The sequence below is a fragment of the Furipterus horrens genome, unplaced genomic scaffold (assembly GCF_987537825.1).
Source record: "Furipterus horrens unplaced genomic scaffold, mFurHor1.1.pri manual_scaffold_6, whole genome shotgun sequence".
Lineage (NCBI taxonomy): Eukaryota > Metazoa > Chordata > Mammalia > Chiroptera > Furipteridae > Furipterus > Furipterus horrens.
The window spans coordinates 107,403,121-107,425,851 of NW_028327176.1; the positions used below are offsets into that span (position 1 = coordinate 107,403,121).

Sequence of the window (22,731 nt, forward strand, 5' to 3'; positions counted from 1 at the left end):
AAGCGACAAGGAGATAGCTAACCTAACAGTCGCAGAATTCAAAACACTGGTGATAAAGATGCTCACAGGCTTGACAGATATGCCTGAGTATGGCAAACACATAAGAGAAGAAGTGAAGGCTATGCTAAGTGAAATGAACAAATATGCACACAAAATCAATGGTGAAGAGAAGGAAACCAGGGTTCAAATCAATGATTTGGAACATAAGGAAGAAAAAAACAGTCAATCAGTGCAGAATGAGGAAGCAAGAATTGAAAAAAAATGAGGAAAACTTCCCAAATTTTGTGAAGGAGATGAACATACAGGTCTGGGAAGCACGGAGGGTCCCGGGCGAACTGGACCCAGAGAGGACCATACCAGGACGCATCATGATTGAGATGCCAAATATGAAAGATAAAGGGAGAGTCCTGGGGGCAGCAAGAGAGAGGTGGAGAGTTGCCTACAGGGGGGTGCCTCTGATTTCTCAGAGGACACTTTGCAGGCAGGAAGGGAATGGCAGGCAGTAGTCAATATGATGAAAGGCAACCTGCAACCAGGACTACTCTATCCAGCAAGGCTATCATTTGGAATGGAAGGACAGATGAAGTGCTTCCCAGACAAGGTAAAGCTAAAGCAGTTCATCATCGCCAAGCCATTATTATATGAAATGTCAAAAGGACTTATTTAAAAAAAAGAAGATCAAAACTATGAACACTAAAATGACAACAAACTCACAATTATCAACAACTGAATCTAAAAAGGAAAAACAAAATCAAACTAAGCAAACCAGAATAGGAACAGAATCATAGGTATGGGGATCATCTGGAGGGTAATCAGCTGGGAGGGATAAGGGGGAGAAATGGGGAAATGGTGCAGGGATTAAGAAGATGGTTGGTACAAGATAGACAGGGAGAAGTTAAGAATAATATAGGAAAGGGTGAAGCTAAAGAACTTATATGCACGACCCATGGACATGAACTAAGGGGGAGAGTGGGATTGCTGGAGGGAAACTGGGCAGAGGGGAGCAAAGGGGAAAAAATTGGAACTACTGTAACAACATAATCAATAAAATATACATAAAAAAATACCATACAGAGACCAGAATTAATTTGCAGTATATATGGTTAATTAATATTGAACATGGGGAGTCAAGAATACTCAAAAGGGGAAAGATAGGTTTTTCAATAAATGGTGCTGGAAAAAATTTTAAAAATGCAGAATAAAACCGAATCCCTATCTCACACCAATCACTTAAAAGGGATCAAAGGGCACAAAACCTGATACCATAAAACTTCTAGAATAAAACGTAGGGAAAAAAGCTAAATGATACTGGTCTTGGCAATTATTTTTTTAACATGTCACCAAAAGCACAAACAACAAAAGCAAAAATCAACAAATGGGGCTATATCAAACTCAAAATTTCTGTACAACAACAAAACAGCAAAATGAAAAGGCAACATATAGAATGGGAGAAAAGTTTTGCAAGCTATATCAGATAATGGATTAATATCTAAAATACGTAAAGAACTCAATCCATTTAATAACAAAACACCAATCTGATTTTAAAATTTAACAGAAGTATAAATAAACATTTTTCCAAAGAAGACATTCAAAATGACCAAAAGACATTAAAAAAAATTCACAACATCACCAATCATCAGTAATATGCAAATAAAAACCACAAAAAAATGTGATTAGATTTTGGGTTACCATAGGCGAGGAGTGGGGCGAGGGTAAATTGGAGGGAAGTGGTCAAAATATACAAACTTTGAGTTATAAGATAAATAATAGGGATGTAATATGCAACATGATCTTTGTAGTTACCACTGTTGCATAATATACAGGAAAATTAAGAGAGTAAATTCTAGGAGTTCTCATTACAAAGAGAAAATCTGTTTTCTTGTATTTATTTGAGATGATAAATGCTAAATAAAACTTAAGTGAACATATTATTAATTACCATAAGTTACATATAATTATGTATTAATTAAATTGTTAAGCAAACTTAAGTAAACTCATTGCATAATATATGTGAAGTCAGACCTTCAGGATGGATACCTGAAACTCATATGGTCATATATGTCAACTATATTTAAATAAAATTGAAAAAAAATCAGTAAACCAACCAGTAAACTCCTTTATAACTGCTTTAATCAAAAATAATAAATGTAAATTACTAAGTAATAAATTCAGAATTTAGGTTTGACTATACATGCTATATTATTTGGCAGGCAGGCCTTCCACAAGTCTATTTGCTTGAGGGATTGAGGAAGCCCTGAGGAATTATTTCCACTATATTTTGAGGGGGAACTCTGCATAATAGCCATGGCCCTGTGAAACATGATTTCATGAAATATGGATTACTGTCATTAACAGTCCCTGGATTTATTTTCACAAAACTAGCAATGCCTTGGAAGGATCAAATATCCTAATGACATCACCTATTTTTCCTAATTTGCAATGTCAGAGTGATTACTCTCTGCCCTTCTCCCTGGCCGTTATTCATTACCACCCTCACCTTACCTTACCCTCACCTGATGCAATTCTCAGTCCAACTGATTGTGAATTAGAATAATATCTCTCATATGTGTCCTTTATTTTGTCTTTTCTCCCATAATTTATCACTAGAAACGATCATTGTTGTTCTTATTCCTAGTGTCTATGTCTCTGGTCTCTAACTTCACCTTTCATCTCTGCAGCACCCGAAATCATAACAGTCCATCCTCCACTCAGAATTTGGAATGAATTTCCTGAAACAAGGCATTAATCAAACCACTCCAATTTAACATATCCAGTGGCTGTACATTGCCAGTAAAAGTATAAAAACAAAACAAAAATCTCTCTCATGTTTGGTCCAAAGGGTATCTCTTCTCAGTTCCTTTGACTTTTCTGCTTGCATTGGAAACTCTCCAAGGTCAGTAACCTGAGCTTACTCTTCTATGCATCCTCCCTAGTCTTAGAGTACTTCATTGTTTGAATTAAATTTTTAAAGTTACAAAATAAAGTAAAAATCAGGATACAAAATTTTCCCAAACTATGGATGAAAATAAAATTCAAAATTTTTTTTGGGTTAGATAGATAAGGCTACTATAATTTTTATATTTATTTGGTAATCTGTTAAAAGTTACATCAGTATAAGATACAATTGAGCAATATCAACACAGGATTCCTGACTTTGCCCCCCAAAGGAAGAACAAATAGCAACTATTCATGGACAAGACACCACTGAGAGACTGCTAGAACATGGAGTGAAGCTGAAGCACCCCTCTGCACCACAGAAACCAAGACAGATTCTATTATAAAGGGAAGAGGAATGTTGACACACTGACCACACTGCCCCTCCCCCAAGCCAGCACAGCACCATGCCAAGAGGCCTCCCCTTAGCCTATGGTATCTCCAGTGGAAAAGAGAGAGCTTAGGGGTGACAGCTGGCTCCTCAGAATTGTAGGTCTCTTTGTGGGAAATCCAACACCGGTTTTGCCCCTCAGAGACTGTAGGGGAATCTGTGGGGCTCCACCATTGAGAATTTGATTGTGACTGAGTAGGGGGAAAGGCACTTGTAACAACCACCACCTGGATCTTGGCAAACCGAGTTCCTACCTGAAGAGTCCTAGTAGCAGTCTCAACCAGCAGCTCTGCTCTTCTGCAGAACCAACTTGGTGGTGCAATTTGACCAGGGAACTTGGTGGGGATTAGACTGGCCTAATTTGGGTTCTCAGATGAGGGCTTCTGCCAGCATTGGAGACTAGCCAGACTATGCTCAGGTAGAAGAACTGAGTCACAGTCCCACCCACTGCAGAGCGTGGCTCCCAGGCTCACCTGACCAAAAGGGCTAGCCAGAACACCTGGAAGCTGTGATACCTAGCTACACTGGAGCCAAGAGGCTGTTCAGCCTCAGAGAAAAGCCAGTTATGGTCATGGAGGGTTCCCCTTGCACCATCTAGTCAGAGGGTTAACTCTTAGTATCTCCCTCTGCTAACTGCTGGTCCTGACTGCCCCCTAACCAAAAACCTGTTTGAGAAAATCTGTGAGTTGCTGAATTATGTCCTCCCAGTTCCTCCCAGGCAGGAGAGCTGAGTCACATACATACCCCACTGTGGAGCCTGCCTCCTGACCCCATCTGATTAGTGCACTGGCAAGAACACCTGGAAGCTGCTGCCTAACCCAGCAGTTTGACTTGAAATTCACCCCAAGACTAAAGCCAGTGGCCCTGTTGGGGCAGGAGACTTGGAGCACAGTTCACATTGAGACAGGACTGCAAAAACAGATCCTTAATAGCCTCGGAGTTGCTTATCCCACTGAGTACTGGGAGGGAAACTAATTTGTAGGCTCACATATTGCTAAATATAGCCTTCTGCCCCCCTGATCTGAGAACCTTACCAGAGTACACAGAAAGCTGTGTAGCTCATCCAAAAGCCCCGCTTAGAGTAGCAAATGACCAGACTGCCCAGGCCACGGCTTTCTCTGTCTGCAGAGCAAAATTAGTGGCCTCACCTGTTGAGGATAGCTACTGCGTAAAGAACCATGCAGGCCCTGCATGGGTCCCCAAACAACAAACCAATGCAGGCCCTGCATCCCTTCCTGCTACTCTGCCATGGCAGGGAAACTGATTCATGAGTATAGGGCACAGTCAAAACCATCTAGTAAGCCTGACCAGAGAATCGAGACAATTACAGAGCCTATCCTACCGCCTCATTAGGGCTGGGAATCAAGCCAGCAGTCTCATCCAGCTGCTCTCAGCCAGTGGCAGACCTCCCATCCCTGACCCCAGAGGTAAAATAGTTACCTTGCCCCCCAAACAGACCCTAACAGCAAGCCCTACCTGCCAAAGTATGTTACCAGCAGACACATCCAGGAACCCAAACTGAGCTGAATGGTGAAAAGTATATCTGCCAAAGCAAACTTTGAAAGTCAGGAAGAGGAAACTACTTGCTCCAATGCACAGATACCAATGTAAGGAGTTGAGGACCCCAAAAAAATTCAGGTAAATATGACATCACCAAAGGAAACAAATAAAGCTCCAATAAGTGACCCTAAGTTAGTGGAGATCTATGAAATGACAGACAGAACATCAGAACAATTTCTCAAAGAAGTTTAATGAACTAAAAGAACACAAAAATGACAAGTAAACAAAGTTTGAAAATAATACATAAATGATAAAGAAGTGCAATAAAGAAATAGAAACCATCAAAATACAAACAGCCAGAAACCCTAAAACTGAAAAATGTAGTAAATGAATTGAAGAATTTAATAGAGTTTGAAAAACAGAGTTGACCATACAGAAGAAAAGAATCAGCACACAATTGGAGAGGATATTTGAAATTATCCAGTTAGAAGAGAGAGAGACAGAGACAGAGACAGAGACAGAGACAGATGAAGGAAGGAAGGAAGGAAAGAAGGAAGAGAGAGAAAAAAAGAGTAAAGAAAGCTGATGGGACTTATGGAACACAGTGAAAAAAATTAACTTTATAGGAATTTCAGAAGAAAATGAGAAAGAGAAAGGGATAGAAGTTATATTTAAAGCAATGGGTGAAAAGTTCCCAAACCTGCAGAGCAAAATGGAGGTCCATATCCAAGACATCCAAAGAACACCAAACAAAGGAAGTCTAAATAAAACTACACTAACACACATTATAATTAAAATGTTTAAAGCCAAATAAAGATAATTTTAAAAGGAACAAGAGAAAAGAAAGAAATATATACACAGGAATCCCGATAAGACTAAAACTGGATTTTTCAATAGAAATTCCTAATACCCAGGGAGAATGAAATAACATATTCAAAATATTTAAAGAACAAAGCTGTCAACCAAAATTTCTATACCCAGTAAACTGTCCTTGATAAGTGAAGGAGAAATAAAGACTTATCCAAGCAAATTCTCCATAAATTAAATTAGTTCCATTCATCTAATCAATTAATTCAGTAAAGTCGCAGCATAGAAAATATAATATAAAAGTATTAGTAGTTTCCACTAAACAAAACCCCTATCATAATTTCAATGGCACTTGTGAAAGTAAAAAAAAAAAAAAAAAAAAGAATCATAAAATTTATACAATACCACAAAAGGCCCTGGATAGCAAAAGTAATCCTGAGAAAGAAGAATGAAATGGGAGGTATAAAACTTTGTGAATTACATGGGAAAGCTACAGTAATCAAAACAGTATGGGACTGGCATAAAAAGATACATAGATAATGGAACAGATTGAGAGCACAGAAATAAACCAAACATACAATCTAATAATATTTAAAAGGGAGCCAAAGATAGTCAATGGCAAAAAGACAGTTCTTCAATAAATGTTGTTGGGAAAATTGGATGTTCACATGAATAAGTGAAAAAGAAATGAAACTAGACCCATATATTATATTAATCAGAAAAATTTATCAAAATGTATTAAAGACTTAAAAGTAAAATCTAAAAACCATAAAATCCCTAGAAGAAAACTTAGCAAAAAAGCTCCTTGACATGGGTCTTGACAAAAATATTTTGGACATGACACCTAAAGCACAAGAAACAAAATAAAAAATAGGTGGAAATACATCGAACTAAAATGCTTCTCTATAATAAAAAACACAGTCAACAAAGAGGAAAAACACACAATGGAGTGGAAAAAATATTTGAAAGCCATATATCTGACAAGGGGTTAATATGCAAAATATATAATCATGAGAAACAGCAAAAGCAGTCCTACGAGGAAAATTCATAGCATTATAGGCCTACCACAAGAAACAAACAAAACAAAGTGAAATAAACCCTCTAATCTTACACTTAAGGAACTAGGGGAAAAAAATGCCCAAAGTGAGAAAAATAAAGGAAATAAAAAAGATCAGAGCAAAATTAAACAAAATAAAGTCTTAAAAAAAAAATACTAAAGGTCAATGAAGTCAAGAGCTCATTCTTTGAAAAGATAAACAAGATTGATAAACCTTTAACCACACTAATTAAGAAAAAAAGAAGAGAGGACCCAAATAATTATAATTAGAAATAAAAGAGGAAAAGTAACAACTGATGCCATTGAAATTTTAAAAAATTACAAGAAAATGTCAACCAACTGGATAATGTGGAAGACATGGATAAATTTCCCAAACTGAAACAAGAAGAAACAGAAAATCTAAACAGATGATTACAACTAATGACACTGAAGCAGTAATCAAAAAACTTCAAACAAACACAAGTTCTGCACCTGATACCTTCATAGGTGAATTTTACCAAACATTCAAAGAACTAACACCTATCCAACAAGAGGGAAAACTCCCAAGCTCGTTTTATGAGGCCAGTATTATTCTAATTCCACAACAAGGTAAAGACACTAAAAAGAAAGAAAATTATAGGCTAGTATCCCTGATAAACACAGATTCTAAAAATCCTCAAAAAATATTAGCAAACCAAATCCAGAAATACATTAAAAAGATTATGGCACCGGTGGAGTGGCTCAGTTAGTTGGGACATTGTCCCATACGCCAAAAGGTCGAGGGTTTGGTTCCTGGTCAGGGCATATACTTGGTTGCAAGTTCAATCCCTGGTTGGAGTATATATGGGAGGCAGCCTATCGATGTTTCTCTCTCTCTCTTTCTCTTTCTTTCTCGCTCCTCCCCTCCCCCACTTGGAGAAAGGACAATGTTATCCGCCCCCTTTCCTGTCTTTCTAAAATCAATTAAAAATATCCTTGGGTGAGGACTTTAAAAAAAAAAAGATCACGCACCACGATCAAATGGTGATCAAGTGGTATTTTTTCATGGGATGCAAGGTTAATACAATATCTGCAAATCAATTAAAGTGATAAACCACAAAAACAAAATGAAGAATACAAATCATATGATCACAGCAATAGAGGCAGAAAAAGCTTTTGACAAAATCCAGTACCCATTTATGATAAAAACTCCCAGGAAAGTTGAAATAGAGAGAACATATCATAACCTAATAAAGTTCATATATGATAAATCCATAGCTAACACCAAACTTAATTGGAAAAAACTAAAAGCATTTCCCTTAAGATCAGGAACAAGACACAGATGGCCACTTTCTCCAGTGTTATTCAACATAGTACTAGAAGTCCACCAACAGCAATCAGACAAGAAAAAGAAATAAAAGATATCCATACTGGAAAGGAAGAAGTAAAATTGCCATTGTTTGCAGATGGCATGATACTGTATGCAGACCATCCTAAAGACTGCACCAAAATACTACTAGAACTGATAAATAGATTCAGTAAAGCAGTAGGATACAAAATGAATATCCAGAAATCAGTTTTATTTTTATACAACAATAACAAACTATCAGAAAGGGAAACTAAGAAAACAATCCCATTAACAGTTGCAACAAAAAATACCTAAGAATAAATTTAACCAAGGAGGTAAAAGACTTGTATTTAGAAAATTATAAGACACTGAAGTAAGAAATTAAGAAAGATGCAAAGAAATGGAAGTATATATACCATGTTCATAGATAGGAAGAATTAACATTGTTAAAATATTCATACTATCCAAAGCAATCTATAGATTCAATATAATTCCTATCAAAATACCAAGGATGTATTTCACATAATTAAAACAAATAACTCAAAAGTTTATATAGAACCACAAAAGACCCCGAATAGCCACAGCAATCCTGAAAAAGAGGTCCAAAGTTGGAGGAATCACACTATCTATTATCAAACTAAACTGCTAGCCCATGGTAATTCAAACGGCATGGCACTGGTATAAAAGCAGACACATGATCAATTGAACAGAATAGAGAGCCCAGAAATAAACCTACATTTATATGGTTAATTAATAGTTGGCAAAGGAGGCAAGAACATACAACAGGATAAAGACAGTCTATTCAATAAATGGTGTTAGGAAAATTAGACCTTTTTATACTATATATAAATATAATCTCAAAATGGATTAAATACTTAAATATAAGACTTGAAACCATAAAACTTCTAGAAGAAAACACAGACAGTAAAATCTTGGACATTTCTCTAATGTTCTTTTCCGATATGTCTTTTCAAGCATGGAAAACAAAAGAAATATAAACAAACAGGACTACATCAAACTAAAAGGTTTTTGCACAGCAAAAGAAACCATCAAAAATTTAAGACAGCTCACTAAATGAAAGAATATATTTGCCAATATAACATCTGATAAGGTGTTAATATCCAAAACTTATGAAGAACTCAGACAATTCAACACTAAAAGAAACAAATCATCCAATTAAAAATGGGCAAAGGACCTAGACACCCCTTCAAAGAGGACATACAGATGGCCAATAGATATATGAAAAAATGTTCAATGTCATTAATCATCAGAGAAATGAAAATTAAAAGCACAATGAGAGATCACCTCACACTGGTGAGAATGGCCATCATCAATAAATCAACAAACAACAAGTGTAGATGAGGATGTGGAGAAAAAGAAACCCTAGTGCAATGTTGATGGGAATGCATATTTGCATAGCCACTGTGGAAAGCAGTATGGAATTACCTCAAAAAATTAAAAATGGAACGAAGTGCTTGGGACCCAGGGATTCCATTTTGGGGAATTTATCCAAAGAAACCCGAAACACTAATTCAAAAGAATATACACACCCCTATGTCCACTGCAGCATTTTTCACAATAGCAAAGACTTTGAAGCAGTCCAAGGGTCAATCAACAGGTGAGCTGTTAAAAAAAAGCAATGGTACATTTACACACTGGAATACTACTCAGTCATAAAAAAGGAAGAAAATTTTCCCATTTGTGATGGAAGGATCTGGAGAGCATTATGCTAAGTGAAATAAGCCAGTCAGAGAAAGACAAATACCAAATGATTTCACTCATATGTGGAATCTACTAAACAAAATGAACTAAAAAGCAAAATAAGAAACAGACTCATAAGATGGAGAGCAGGCTGACAACTGTTGGGGAGGGTGGGGGTGTAGGGGGCTTGGGGGCTATGTGATGGGGTGGAAGTTTTGAGCAAAACAGAAAAAAGGGGAGAAAAATCTCATGGACATGGACAACAGTGTGGTGATTTCCAGGAGGGTGGGGGAAGGTGGAGGAGAACACAGTGGGGATAAATGGTGGTGAAGGGAGACTTGACCTGGAATGGTGAACACACAATACAGTGTACAGATGATGTGCTATGGAATTATGCACCTGAAACGTATTATAATATTGTTAATCAGTGTCACCCAATAAATTTAATAAAAAGGAAAAAAATTAAAAATAATAAAAAATAAAAAAACAAATAACCATATACCAAATAAGGCAGCTAAATACAACCAAATTTAAAGAATTTTTCAAATAAAAAAATCATTATGATTGTTATTATTGTTAGTTTTAATTGTAATGACTGTAATAATAGTATTAACCAAATACACTATCACCAAGACAATTGTTCTAGAAACTCTGCATCTCACCTCAATTTCTCAACTGTATGCTTTCTGCATATACAGAACTAAGAAGAGACTCATCAGACTTGTGATTGGAATTTTTAAAAATTCTCCTCAAGAATGGCAAGAAAAAAATTACATGAAAAAATATGTACTGTTTGGTAGCATTTAAACATGGTTTAGTAAAAGTTAATATAAAAAATAAATGTTATAATGTAAAAATTAGGTAAATTATTTTTTTTCCTAAAAGAAAGTACCAAACATATGGAAAACATTATAAAGAAAAGCACATTAAGCTAAAAGTCTATTAAGTTTAAGAAAAAAAAAAAGGCACATAATACTTTTCAGAAGAAAGCTAAATGTTTCCTATTCTGCTCTGTTTCTGTGCTCCCTGTTAACATGGTACTGTTACTAGTGGTACTGGATCTGATTGCTTCATTCTGTTTTTACCCACTTATGAAGACTCAAATCATTTGAGTGGAGAAAAATTGAAACTGTGCAATTGGTTGCTATTAAATAGATTAAACAGTTTGTTCACTGGTGTTTTACTTAGGTACCTGGGAGTATATAGAAGGGTGAAGCTCAATTTTCACATAAAAAAGTTGACAAGTACATTGGGCCATATACGTTTCTTCTATTACTAAAATGTTGTACATTTTCTCACCTCATTTTCTTGCTCTTTTGGTTTTGAGTGGTTATAAATATCCTACACTTATATCTATAGTCTCAAAATTATTTCTCTATATTAAATAAATCTGATAATTATGAATTCTTGACTTCCATTATAACCATCTACATACAGTCCTATGTCATATGTATATGTCATTAAAAATACAATAACCTGGAAACCCAAGAAAAATTTCTCTACTACCCTCTACTACACAATTACTATGTGCTTTCCAGACTGAGGGGGGATGTTCTATTTATAACTCTCTTTTGTTTCCTACCATGTGGCCAAGTTTCCACTTATTACATGTCTGCTTGCCTTAATATTAACATCCAGTTTGGAGCACTGTAAACTGCTTCTCAACCCCTAAATTAAAGCAAATGATATCCACTCCACATTTTATACCAGTTTTACTAGAAGCCACTTCAAAGATTCCATTTTAAAAAATGAAGTATGACCACTGATTCCTGAAGCCAAGGTTAGCCCTGTTCATAACGAAGCGAAAGTTTCTCTGATTTCCCTTCCATTTCAACACTGACAGTTTTTCCAAGACATATTTTTTTCTCCTCCATGGAAAGGAAACCCGGTTATTTTGCTGTTGTTGTTGCTGTTTATAGGAGGGGATGGGAGATGAGAAGAGTACCCTGCTTTACGTGGTGCTGCTTAGGACCAGTACATGTGTGTGTTTGCAGTGACATTCCAGGCACACATTTGGCTATCTTATCAACATAAAAACATTTTAAGATCATTTCAGCTACATACAATTTCAAAGAGAGCAGCAGTTGTATATTTCTTTCTTATGTTGTGGCTGGTTTATTAAACCATGTGGAAGTAGATGGCAGAAAAGACAAAAAGAAAAAAAAATCCCCTACAACCCTAAGTTTTAGCTTCCTCATAAGATTTCTACTTTCTGACCATTTTGTCAATTGTTCACTCTGGCTTAATGTCATGTTGCTTGTTACACAAGCTACTACCACCCACTTCACCTATTTACACTGTGAGTGTAACCTAAGCTCTGGGCAATGTAACAGCACACAGGCCTCCCTCCTGCCTTCTATATATTCAGAGAGCTTGGCCACATAACAAAAGAACAGAAAATAGTTACAGATGCTTAATAGTCACACTTCCTTCTAACTACCACAGGAGCTGCTGAGAAGTAGAATACACATGCCCCCACACACACACATACACACTCACGCATGCACACACCACAGCAGGGCTTAAAGTGGAGATGAGTTACTTCTGAAAAGGTTCTTCGTACCTAAAGATGCTACTAACCCCCAGCCTTTTCAAAGTAATTTATCTTCTTGGGTCTTTCAAATTCTGCCGGCAAAGGGAATCTGATCCCTAAATCCACATGAGGGTAGACAAAAGGTTATGACAGACAAAGAGAGACTTTATTTCTCCTCCAACTTGGAACCAAGGCCATGAGAATGAATGTGCTTGCCTTCTCCCTCTGTGAGATGGAATTATTGCTGCCTCGCCCTTTGACTGAGGGTGTGGTGTCTTGGGGAATCTCAGCCTTACGCAGGTTCTCACCCATGTTCCCCATCTAGCTTGGATCCTAAGTTGTTACAGGATAAGCAAATGCCCCTAGGATTTCCGTCCTCATCTCTCTGTAAATAAAGATGGTGCAATTCAACTAATTCAGCAAAGGTTATTAAAGCTTAGTTTCTCCTGTGAATATACTGATCTTCTTTCAGTTCCTAGCACAAGATCCTCCCCTCTCTCAAGGCCTTTTGCCCAAATGGTGTTTCATCTGCTTGAGGTACTGTTTTCATAGACTGGTGCACATGTGTGCATGCACACACACACACCCCTTATTGGGGTTAATGCCTTCTCATTCTTTAGACCTGATTTTAAACATAACCTCTATCAGATGGGTCTTCCCAAACTGTTAAAATCACAATGTGGTTTCAGCAATACTTTGGACTTGGGGATATTCAAGAGGCAGATTGTCCAGGTTGCCAGATTTTGCACTGTAGATCTGTACCCCAAAGAACTAAACAATCATTCATTGTATAATAATACACGAATGAAATATTACTCGATGCATTACCATATACAGAATATATTTACACAAAGATATGAGAGAGAGAGAGAGGGAAACAGAGAGAGAAAGAGAGAGAAAGGCTGAGACGCACCTCTTCAGGAACTTAAGAACTTGCTGGTTAGGAACACTTAATAAGTTACAGTTGCAGCTGAACACAAAATCCTGAAGTGATGCCTAGTTTGCTCTTGTTTTAGAAACTAAAATACCGAAGGAAGAAAAATTGTAAAAATTCCCACGTCCAAATGTCCATGGGATATGATTTTCTCTTCTAATTCAATACAATGTTCCTTGTCTGCTTCCAGAGGATAAATAAGGATTTGTGCACATATGTTACAAAGTCAAAATAAGCCCTTATGGGGCTTGATCTTCCCATTGTTTTTCAACTTCTGCCAAGCAACTGTACACTTTAGGGCTGTGACATCAAGCTTTACATACTGATTTTCCGCTTCACCAAAATGCCTTCAGTCTTATCTTTAGTCATCCAAATCTTGTATTCTGAGAACATCAAATGAATCTATTTTTAGCTGAGTTTACAAGACTAACACTAATCTTAAAACAATACCTTTAAAATGCCATTTATATCTATTCTTTCAAATATATTCAAAATAGCTAGCTGAGTTATCATTAGAATTTAATAAATACTTTTAATCCTCCAACTTCCTAGAGCTCTTCATTTTGATCATTTAAAGGAATATAGTTGATGAAAACCTGGGGTTCTTTCAAAAGTATGCTAGCCAACATGAGCAAAACATCTTAAACCAAATATTCTATATTTCAGCACCACATTTTCTCATCATAGAGCACCAAATTATCAAAAATAACTTTAGTTACATGGTTACAACAGTATACTCTACTACCTTGGTGCTTTGTACTCCTAAAAATGCGATAACATTTCAACCTATTATATTTTATAGCTTGACGCACATGGAAGTCGAAAAAAAGCAGACATAGCTTTAAGAGGATTAATACCTTAAAATGAAAAAATTCAGGAATTTTATCAAATCAAATTAGCAATAAGAGACATCATTACCCTCAAAAAATATGTGCAATTGACAAATACCTCCTGAGTGCTTGCCATGTAGAAGGCACAGTTTAAGCATGATATCCATAGAAATTTAAAAACGTTATCTCACTGACACTCTTAACAGGTTTATATTACAAATAAAGATACACACCTTACATACATACAAATAATACAAAATACCTGAAGGGCCGTAAGGATATTGGCTAAGGCTTGTCCGTAGGTGTCATGACAGTGAACAGCAAGAACACTGGGCGGGATTTCCTTCATGACACTTTCCAACAATTTCTTCATGCTTCCTGGAGTTCCCACCCCGATTGTGTCTCCCAGAGAGATCTCATAACAGCCCATGCCATACAATCTCTTAGATACCTGCAGGGACAGGTGAGGAGCTTAGAAAACAATGGAAATGAACAGACTCAAACCCTGTTGTCCCTCAGCCAACATCATCTAGAGGTAAAAATCATAACTAAGATCATGGTCCAGTTACATGCTCATTAAATCCTGAGCATTATAAAAAGCCTTGAATGATATTATTGTAATTATATTTTCTTAATATCCATTTGCTTTAGAGTCATATCCATCTATTAATGTACATGTTTAATTACAAACTACAATTTCTCTATGGCAGACTTACTTTTCTCAACACTAATCAAACAGAAGCATTACCAATTTTCTTTGGAAGTACCATTTCTCAAGCATTAGATTAGCAGTCAAAAATTATCACTACCAACTTTAGCTCTGTCACTCAGTAGCATTATAATTAGTAGAGTAACTAAAGATTTCTGGCTTAATTTTTCTGGCTCATAGATGGAATAGTCTTACATTTTTTGACTCAAGTGCTAAGTATTAATATTAGAAAGAAATACATTGCAAGGTCTCTTCAAGCTGCATAACGGATGCTGCTTTGAAGAGCAATAAGGATTTGCATGAAGGCAGCATGGTACATTGACAAAGATATGGGTCCGGGAGTCAGACAGGCCTAGATTTAATCTCATCTGTCACCTATGTTAGTCATGTGATACTGGGTAGAAAATTAACATTTTTAAACTTCAGTCCCTAGTCTGTAAAAAACCAACAACAAGATACCCTTATTTAGCATATTTTCTAATATGCATTTTCTAATTTTTAAGAATTACAATAATAACGATGATGTCAATAGGAACATATTTGGCAATAAAAATGAAATGAGAACATGCAGAAATGACTTCGTACAAAATCTGGCACAGGATCACTCATTAACTCGTTTATTATGTATTTCCTCCATGCTACTTCATGTCAGGCACAGTGCTAGGTGCTGGTATATAATGCGGAGACAGATATGGAGATGGTTCAGGCTGTTATTCAGCCTGGAGTCAAACGAAGACAGACTTTAATCAATTCCATCTGGGAATGCATAATTACAGCTAAACTAAGACATTTTAAAGAAAGTAACAGGATTCTAAGAGCATGTGACAAAGAAAATTGACCTAAATCTGTCAAGCAGCAAGGGCCCAAGTGACAGCTTAAGATAAACTAAGCATTAACTTGTTGAGGAGGCTGAAAAAAAGTGTATGAGAATATTTCAGGTAGAATATCAAATGCAGAGGTGAGTGTATTCTAGGCAGCTGAAATGAAAAATACAAAAAGCATTTCAGGCAGGAAAAACTCAAATGCAAAGGATAGTGTGACCAGAAAGCAAAAACCAAAGGGGAATGAAGCTACGTGAAGATGAAAGATAGGCATGGGGAAGACAATACAGAGCCTTGCAAATAAGTTTAGCATTTTGGCTGAAGATTCTATCAGAAGAGCAATAGAAAGGCATGACAGAATTTGGGGTAGTAATGATATAATCAGATTTGTTATTTTGGAAAGGCAATATCAATAACAATATAAAAAAGAGAAGGTTGAGTGCTCAGAAGACCTAACTAGGCCAGGGAGAAGACTATTACTGAATGGAAACTTGGAGAAAAAAAACAAAACAAAACATACTGCTCATCCTCTACTACCTATTAAATGCTAGAGAGGAGAATGAGAGAGGAGAATCAGGCTTCAAAGGAAAATCACAAGTGCGGTGTCAGCAGAATACAGGGATACAAGTGTTGCAGAATGGTCAGTCACTACTCCCAAATTCTGCTGAGAAGTCAAGATGAGGATGAAACATAATCTTACATTTCTCAGTGCTAGTGCAAAGTAGTGATCCTATAAATAGGGATTTCAGTTGAGTGATGGTGTATAAGTCAACTTGGGGTATGATGAAGAGCTGGTGGCACATGAGGAAATGGACACCATGACTGTAAACAATCTTTTGAAGTTCAGATGGAGAAGGATGGAGAAAGTCAATAACTAGATAAGAATGCTGAATTAAGAAAGTTTCCAGATGGAAGAAGCTTGAATATGTTCAACTGTCCACAGAAAGGAGTCTAAGCAGTTGAATATACAGGGAAGTAAGTAAAGGAAAGGACTAGAGGCTTGAAGGACTAGAGAGTGAACACAATTTGCATTAGTCATTTCAGAGAGTAAGAGAGTGAGTTGGCTACGAATACATCTGAATGGCTCAGAAGGCCCATTAAAGGTTTCTGGTGATGAATTCCTAATGTTTCTAATCTGCCTGTTACATAATTCTTTTCAGCAACTGCTCAGCATTCTGGTGCAGGAGTGGAGAGCCTGAGGGTATGTGGTCTATCCAGCGATGGCATGAGGCAGAGGCAGAAGAGCAAGGGGTTTGGTGTACAAAAAGAGTTGGATCTAGGTTTTGTAGAATCTGAATTTATACCATTTGGAAGTGTTCTTTAAGAAAAAAATACAAAATTGTGAATACAAACTAATAACAGAGTCTTGGAAAGATCCCATGCAACTGAAGGACTACAATGTGTAAGCTTCATTATTTTAGTATAAAGATGAAGAGATTGTGCACTAACTGCCTGGACATTCTGATGGAAAGGTCACTCACATAAGAACAGTGCAGGTATTGTGATTCCCTTCAGCTTTGAGCACCCAAAAGATAAAACTCAAATGTTATTTAACTTTGAACAGCTATAGGCAATAGATAGGTCTTTAGTGTTAAAATGAAACTATTAGTTAAGCAATCACACATGTCTCCCACTCCACGATTCCCATTAGTCTTTGTTATGCAGATGCACTAAATAGTAAGGAAAGTAGACCAATATTTTATGTCATTTTACCAGGAACCAGAAGACCAGAGGCATATCTTACTTCTGTCACTTTTTGTGGTGCGATGTTTCCTTCATATGGACAGCCCAGGGCACAAGAAACATACCTAAATTTAAAATTCAAAACGATATAAATATTAGTATGATAAATAAATCACTTCCTAATTTCCATTTTATAAAAATGAATAAACAGCCAAAAATTTATCAAAAAATATTTTACACTATTTTTCGTTATTATCATATTTTATGCTTAAACCAAACAAAAACAATTTCAGAACATTTTCAATTTAATGCACATGTTTATGTTTCTAATAATTACAGTTTTGATATGAGCTACTTGATGGCAGATGGGAATAAGATAATAGGGGTTTATCTTGTGGGGTTGTTTATATCATAGCGACATGTGAACATTCAAAGTAGAAAATACTAGTGAAATATATAGTTTGATTTAAATAAGTACATACATTCAACTATCCAGGTTTTTGGAACCATATAAAGAGCATATAGATGACTAACAGGATTTCTCTCTTCACTCCCATCTGGATGTCTTGGCCTCATTTAGATAGTCATTAATCACCCCAAAACTCTTGGAGCTGGCCACAACCTCAAAGTTCATCATGTTTCTCTCTCATGGGTATACCTAAATCATCCCAAACAGAGGAGTGTCTAGTTTGCTTTTAAAAGGCTCCAAATAAAGATATTCTATAAGCTTCTTCAACAATTTAATATAAAAAGTCAAGCCTTTCCTGCAAGGACAACGATACATTTCCATCTTAAAGTATTAAGCTTTAGAAAAAGTCTGTTTTAGCTATTTTCAGCTCAACACCAATCCCATTTTATTAAACTTCCCTCAGAGACTTTACAACACTTGTATTAAAATAATGCATCATGCATCTGATTGTCAGGAATGAAGCAATACACATGAGGGAGAAAGGGGTGGTGGGAAATGAGGCTGGAGATCCGGTTCTTTGAGCCTGAATATGAAAGGTCTTAGATAGCAAGGCCCGTGAATGTCATGCCAAGGAGTTTGAACTTTGAGATCACTCAAAATTAGCAAGGCACTCAAAATTATTAGGTAAGGTACTGACAAGATTGGATTTGTTTTCCAGAAATGTAACTCCTTGGGAACTGTGCAAGTGGTTGTCAAGGAGAGGTGGAGGGAAAAAGAGCAGAGAAGACAATACCACATCTGCTTGATTCTAAAATGCTGTTGAATATCATTAGCAGGTTTTGGAGTAAGAAAATATAGTATATAGTAAATAATTCAATATATAGCCATTGATTCTAAAGATATAACCTAACTACAAAAGTATTAAAATGTGAATAAAGTTGTGTTTTGACATTAAATAAACCGGTCCATAAGCCAGGTAAGCAGATACGGTGACAGGGAAGGTAAAGAGGCAAATTCAAGTACAATTGAGATGTGATGCTATACAGGAAACCTATCTCTCTGCTGTTCCAATTACTATAAACTAAGTTTATTCTTTAAATAATCCATATATTTAATAAAAATATGTGAAAAATGTTCTTGTGCAAAGTAACATTGGAGAAGATGGCTAAGGATGAAAAAGAGTAAATATTTTCAATTCGGATATAATGATTATAAATAATGCATTTGGAAATATAAGTACATTGATTCTGAATCCAAAATATCTAGATGTGAATAAACGGGAAATCAAAGCCATCCATTTATACACGGTTCCTCTAAATATGAAAAATAAAAAATTACAAATGCAAAATGATATGAAACAAACCTTTCCTACATTTTAATTACCTGGCCACAGCTACCACTTTATGCCATAATTCTAAGTCTCTCTGAGTACATTTTTTTTTAATAATGTTATTTTTATGGTTGACATTATTACAGATGTCCTCATTTGCCCTTCCTTTGCCCACCTCCACCCAGTCCCTACCTCATTCCCTCTGGCCGTCACCACACCGTTGTCCATTTCTATGGATTATACATATATGTTCTTTGACTAACCTACTCACCTTCTTTCATTTAGTCCCACCGACCCACCTTTCCTCTTACAGCTATCAGACTGGTCCTTGTTTCTGTGCCTCTGATTCTATTTGGTTTGTTAGTTTATTTTGTTCCTTAGATTCCAGTTATAATTGAGATCATACATATTTGTCTTTCATTGCCTGGCTTATTTCACTTAGCATAACAGTCTCCAGTTCCATCCATGTTATTGAAAAAGGTAAGAATCCCTTGTTTGTTTGTTTTTTTAATTGCTGCATAGTATTCCATTGTGTAAATGTACCACAGCTTTTTTACCCACTCTTCTACTGATGGGCACTTGGGTTACTTCTGCATCTTGGCTATTGCAAATAACACTGCTATGAACATAGGGGTACATATATTCTTTCCAACTGGTGTGTTACGATTCTTTGGAGATATTCCAAGACGTGGAATCACTGGGTCAAAAGGCAGTTCTATTATTTTTAATGTTTTGAAGAAACTCCATACTATTTTCTAGAGTGGCTATAACAGTCTGCATCCCCACCAACACTACGCTAGAGTTCCCTTTTCTCTCATTCTCTTGTTTTCCTGCTAGTCCTCTCCAGGCCTATAGTTTGCCTGGTCTTCACACTCCATCATATTTCATCTTTCTATGTTCTCCATCCTTGTAAGTTGAGTAGTCAGTTCTTTAACCTGTTCACACATGGTTTTCAGCTGTGTTCATTAAACTACTTAAACACTCTAAAAAAAGAGGTCAAAAAACTAAGGCACATGGGCCAAATCCTGCTCATCATTCTTTTGCAAATAAAATTTTATTGGAACAAAGCCATGCTCATCTGTTTAGCTATTACCCTTGTCTATTTTGTACTATAACAGCACAGCTGAGTAGCTGAAACAGAGACCATCTGAACCACAAAACCTAAAATATTACTCTCTGGCCTTCACAGAAAAAGCTTGCCAAACACTGCTAAAGAGTAAGGCGTTTTCATGAGTGGGAAAAGACTGCTTTGACTAGTAGCTAATATCAGTTTCTTGACTTCTGCTCTTCTCCAACAAGCTGTTATAGTGGTTCTCAAACTTAGCTGTACAGAATCACCTGGGAAGCTTAAAAAACAAAACAAAACCCTGATGGTTAGGATACACTCCAAACTAATTGAATCAGAAACCTGGAAAATGAAATCCAACCATTAATACTTTTAATAATTTTAAAAGTTCCATTATTCAAATTGAAAACCACTCAGCTGTTAGCAGTATTGCCTCACCTGGAGTGCCTTATTGATTCCCTTGTATGGAGGAATTGAGCAAAAAGGAAAAAGGACTCATGGACATGGATGACAGTGTGGTGGTTGCTGAGAGAGGGGGTATACTGAAACTAAATGGTAATGAAAAAATACAATAAAGATTAAATAAAAAACAGAAAAAAAGTGATATTAAATAGACTTGATAGTATCTAATCTCAGGTATCTCCTCACTACTATGTCACAGCACTTTTGTCAATCTTTGAATGACAGGTGGTTAAATTTATAATGTTTACAGTGAGTGCCTTTTCATGTTGATTTTAAGCTCCTACACAAGTTCCGCAAGACTCTTGCATTATTCAAATGTGCCTAATAATGGAAACCTGACTTCCTTGCCCATGTCCCTGAGGACTTTATCAGTCTCTGGACAAATTTCTACCTTAGTTTATCAGTTGGGTTTCTACAATCCTCACATGTAGTAAATCCACAATCCATAACTACACAAGGCACAGTTTCCAGTGACTACACTGGCAAGGAGGTGTTTTCAGGCTCCAGGAATACTCAGTTACACATTCATGTTTTAGCAGAGCATCTGTCTTTTCCCATATAGATATTAAAATTCTATTTCCAAGCCACTAGGGACAGATGACCCCATGTGCTAGTAGCATCAACCTGCATGCTTATCACATTTTCTTTGATAAAATGTAGGGACTTTCTTTTCTGAGCCTGGCTACATGTTTTAAAAGTTGTTATATTTATGTGTTTGCAATGGAAATAGAAAGGGAGTCTCTGCATCAGCTCAGTTCCCCATAGTCTCTCTCTCTCACCACTATGCAGATAACTTTAGGAACAACTCCAAATCTCCTTGTGAATATTACAAATTGATTGCTTGACACATTCAAATGTCATATTAAGCTCAATATGTCTAAAATGATGCTAATCTCTGTTTCCCCTGCATTTGCCATTTTTAAAAAATCAGTCATTTCCAGAGTCTGTTCTGCTAAATCACTTGAAGGTCACCTATGAGAATATATTCAAAGGTTGGTTAATTCTTCCTCCCCAACCTCTATAGAATGTGACCTCTACCAGTGACAGACCAAGTACACAGAACAGTCCCTGAGTACCCTCTCCTGGACAGCCACAGACATCTTCTACCTGCTCTCCTCACCTCTAGTCGCATGCCATTCATTTTTACTCCAATTTCTATTGCCAAAATAATATTCCTAGATAATAGAGCTCACTACATAGTTTTCTTTTTTTTTTTTTAAATCATCACCCAAGGATGTTTTGTTTTTGTTTTGTTTTTTAGAGAGAGGGAGGAGAGAGAACAAAACATGGATATGAGAGAAACATTGATTGGTTTCCTCCTGCACACATCCTGACCTGGGATTGAAGTCACAACCTAGGTATGTGCCCTGATCTGGAATTGAACCCACAACCTTTCGATGTACAGGATGATGCTTCAACCAACTGTGCCACCCAGCCAAGGTGATATTTTTCAACTTTGAAAATTTTTCAATGGCTTGCCATTTTCTACCAAATAAGCTTTGTATTCAAGTTCAGCAACTTGTGAAACCTCAAACTAATTCTACCTCTATTCCATCACATAGCCTCCAAAACTCCTATTCTGGTAAAAATAAATCTCTTCCTGTTACCCAAACATTTCTTGAGATTTCTCTTCACTATGCTTTTGCTCTTTGTAGATTTTCTGCCCTGACTGAAAGGCCATTATTTCTGAGGATGTTCCATATATTTACCTATCTTTAGTTACTTTATTTTATTAACTCATTCTCTATAAACTTTCTCTGAAAATTTAATATAGTATTATTTTAACTTTAATCGGATTTATGTGTATCTCCCTTGCTTTATTTTTTGACAATATAGTAATTATTACCAGTCTTCTGGTAACTCTTTGAAATTAGGCTAATTTTTCATTTTCATATTCCACAGAGTATCACAAGACAGTATGTCATATTCTTCATATTCTTGAATAGATTAATGCACCAATATGTTAGTTAAAATTAATTTTCACCTTCTGAATAATTTTTTATAAAATTCCTTATCTATATAAAAAATGTATAGCTAGATCCATGTTATTAATGTTCTAAATCTTATAGCTAGAGATGATAGCATGTATTTGGAAGTTAAGACTTGGAACCATGTTTTAAATACTGTTTAGGATAACAGAGTAATAAAGAAATCACCAATCACTTTAAAGCCTATTGTATTAAAATTAACGAAGAACACAGTGTTATAATCAACTCTGGGGACTGAAATAGGAGTTATTTGTGCTTGTTGAAGCCATT

The 22,731-nt window shown here is 36.2% G+C and overlaps 1 protein-coding gene across 2 annotated transcripts in view; it reads right to left on the bottom strand.

The window, feature by feature from the left end:
• HMGCLL1 (3-hydroxy-3-methylglutaryl-CoA lyase like 1) overlaps positions 1–22,731 on the bottom strand; it is a 178,014-nt gene that overhangs the window by 71,671 nt on the left and 83,612 nt on the right. For both annotated transcript variants that reach the window (XM_090280488.1, XM_090280487.1), the window contains 2 exons: positions 17,268–17,331; positions 14,256–14,444 (listed from right to left, as the gene is read on the bottom strand). In XM_090280488.1, the coding sequence (XP_090136614.1) occupies positions 14,256–14,444; positions 17,268–17,331 (253 nt within the window). The remainder of the gene's footprint in view (positions 1–14,255; positions 14,445–17,267; positions 17,332–22,731) is intronic.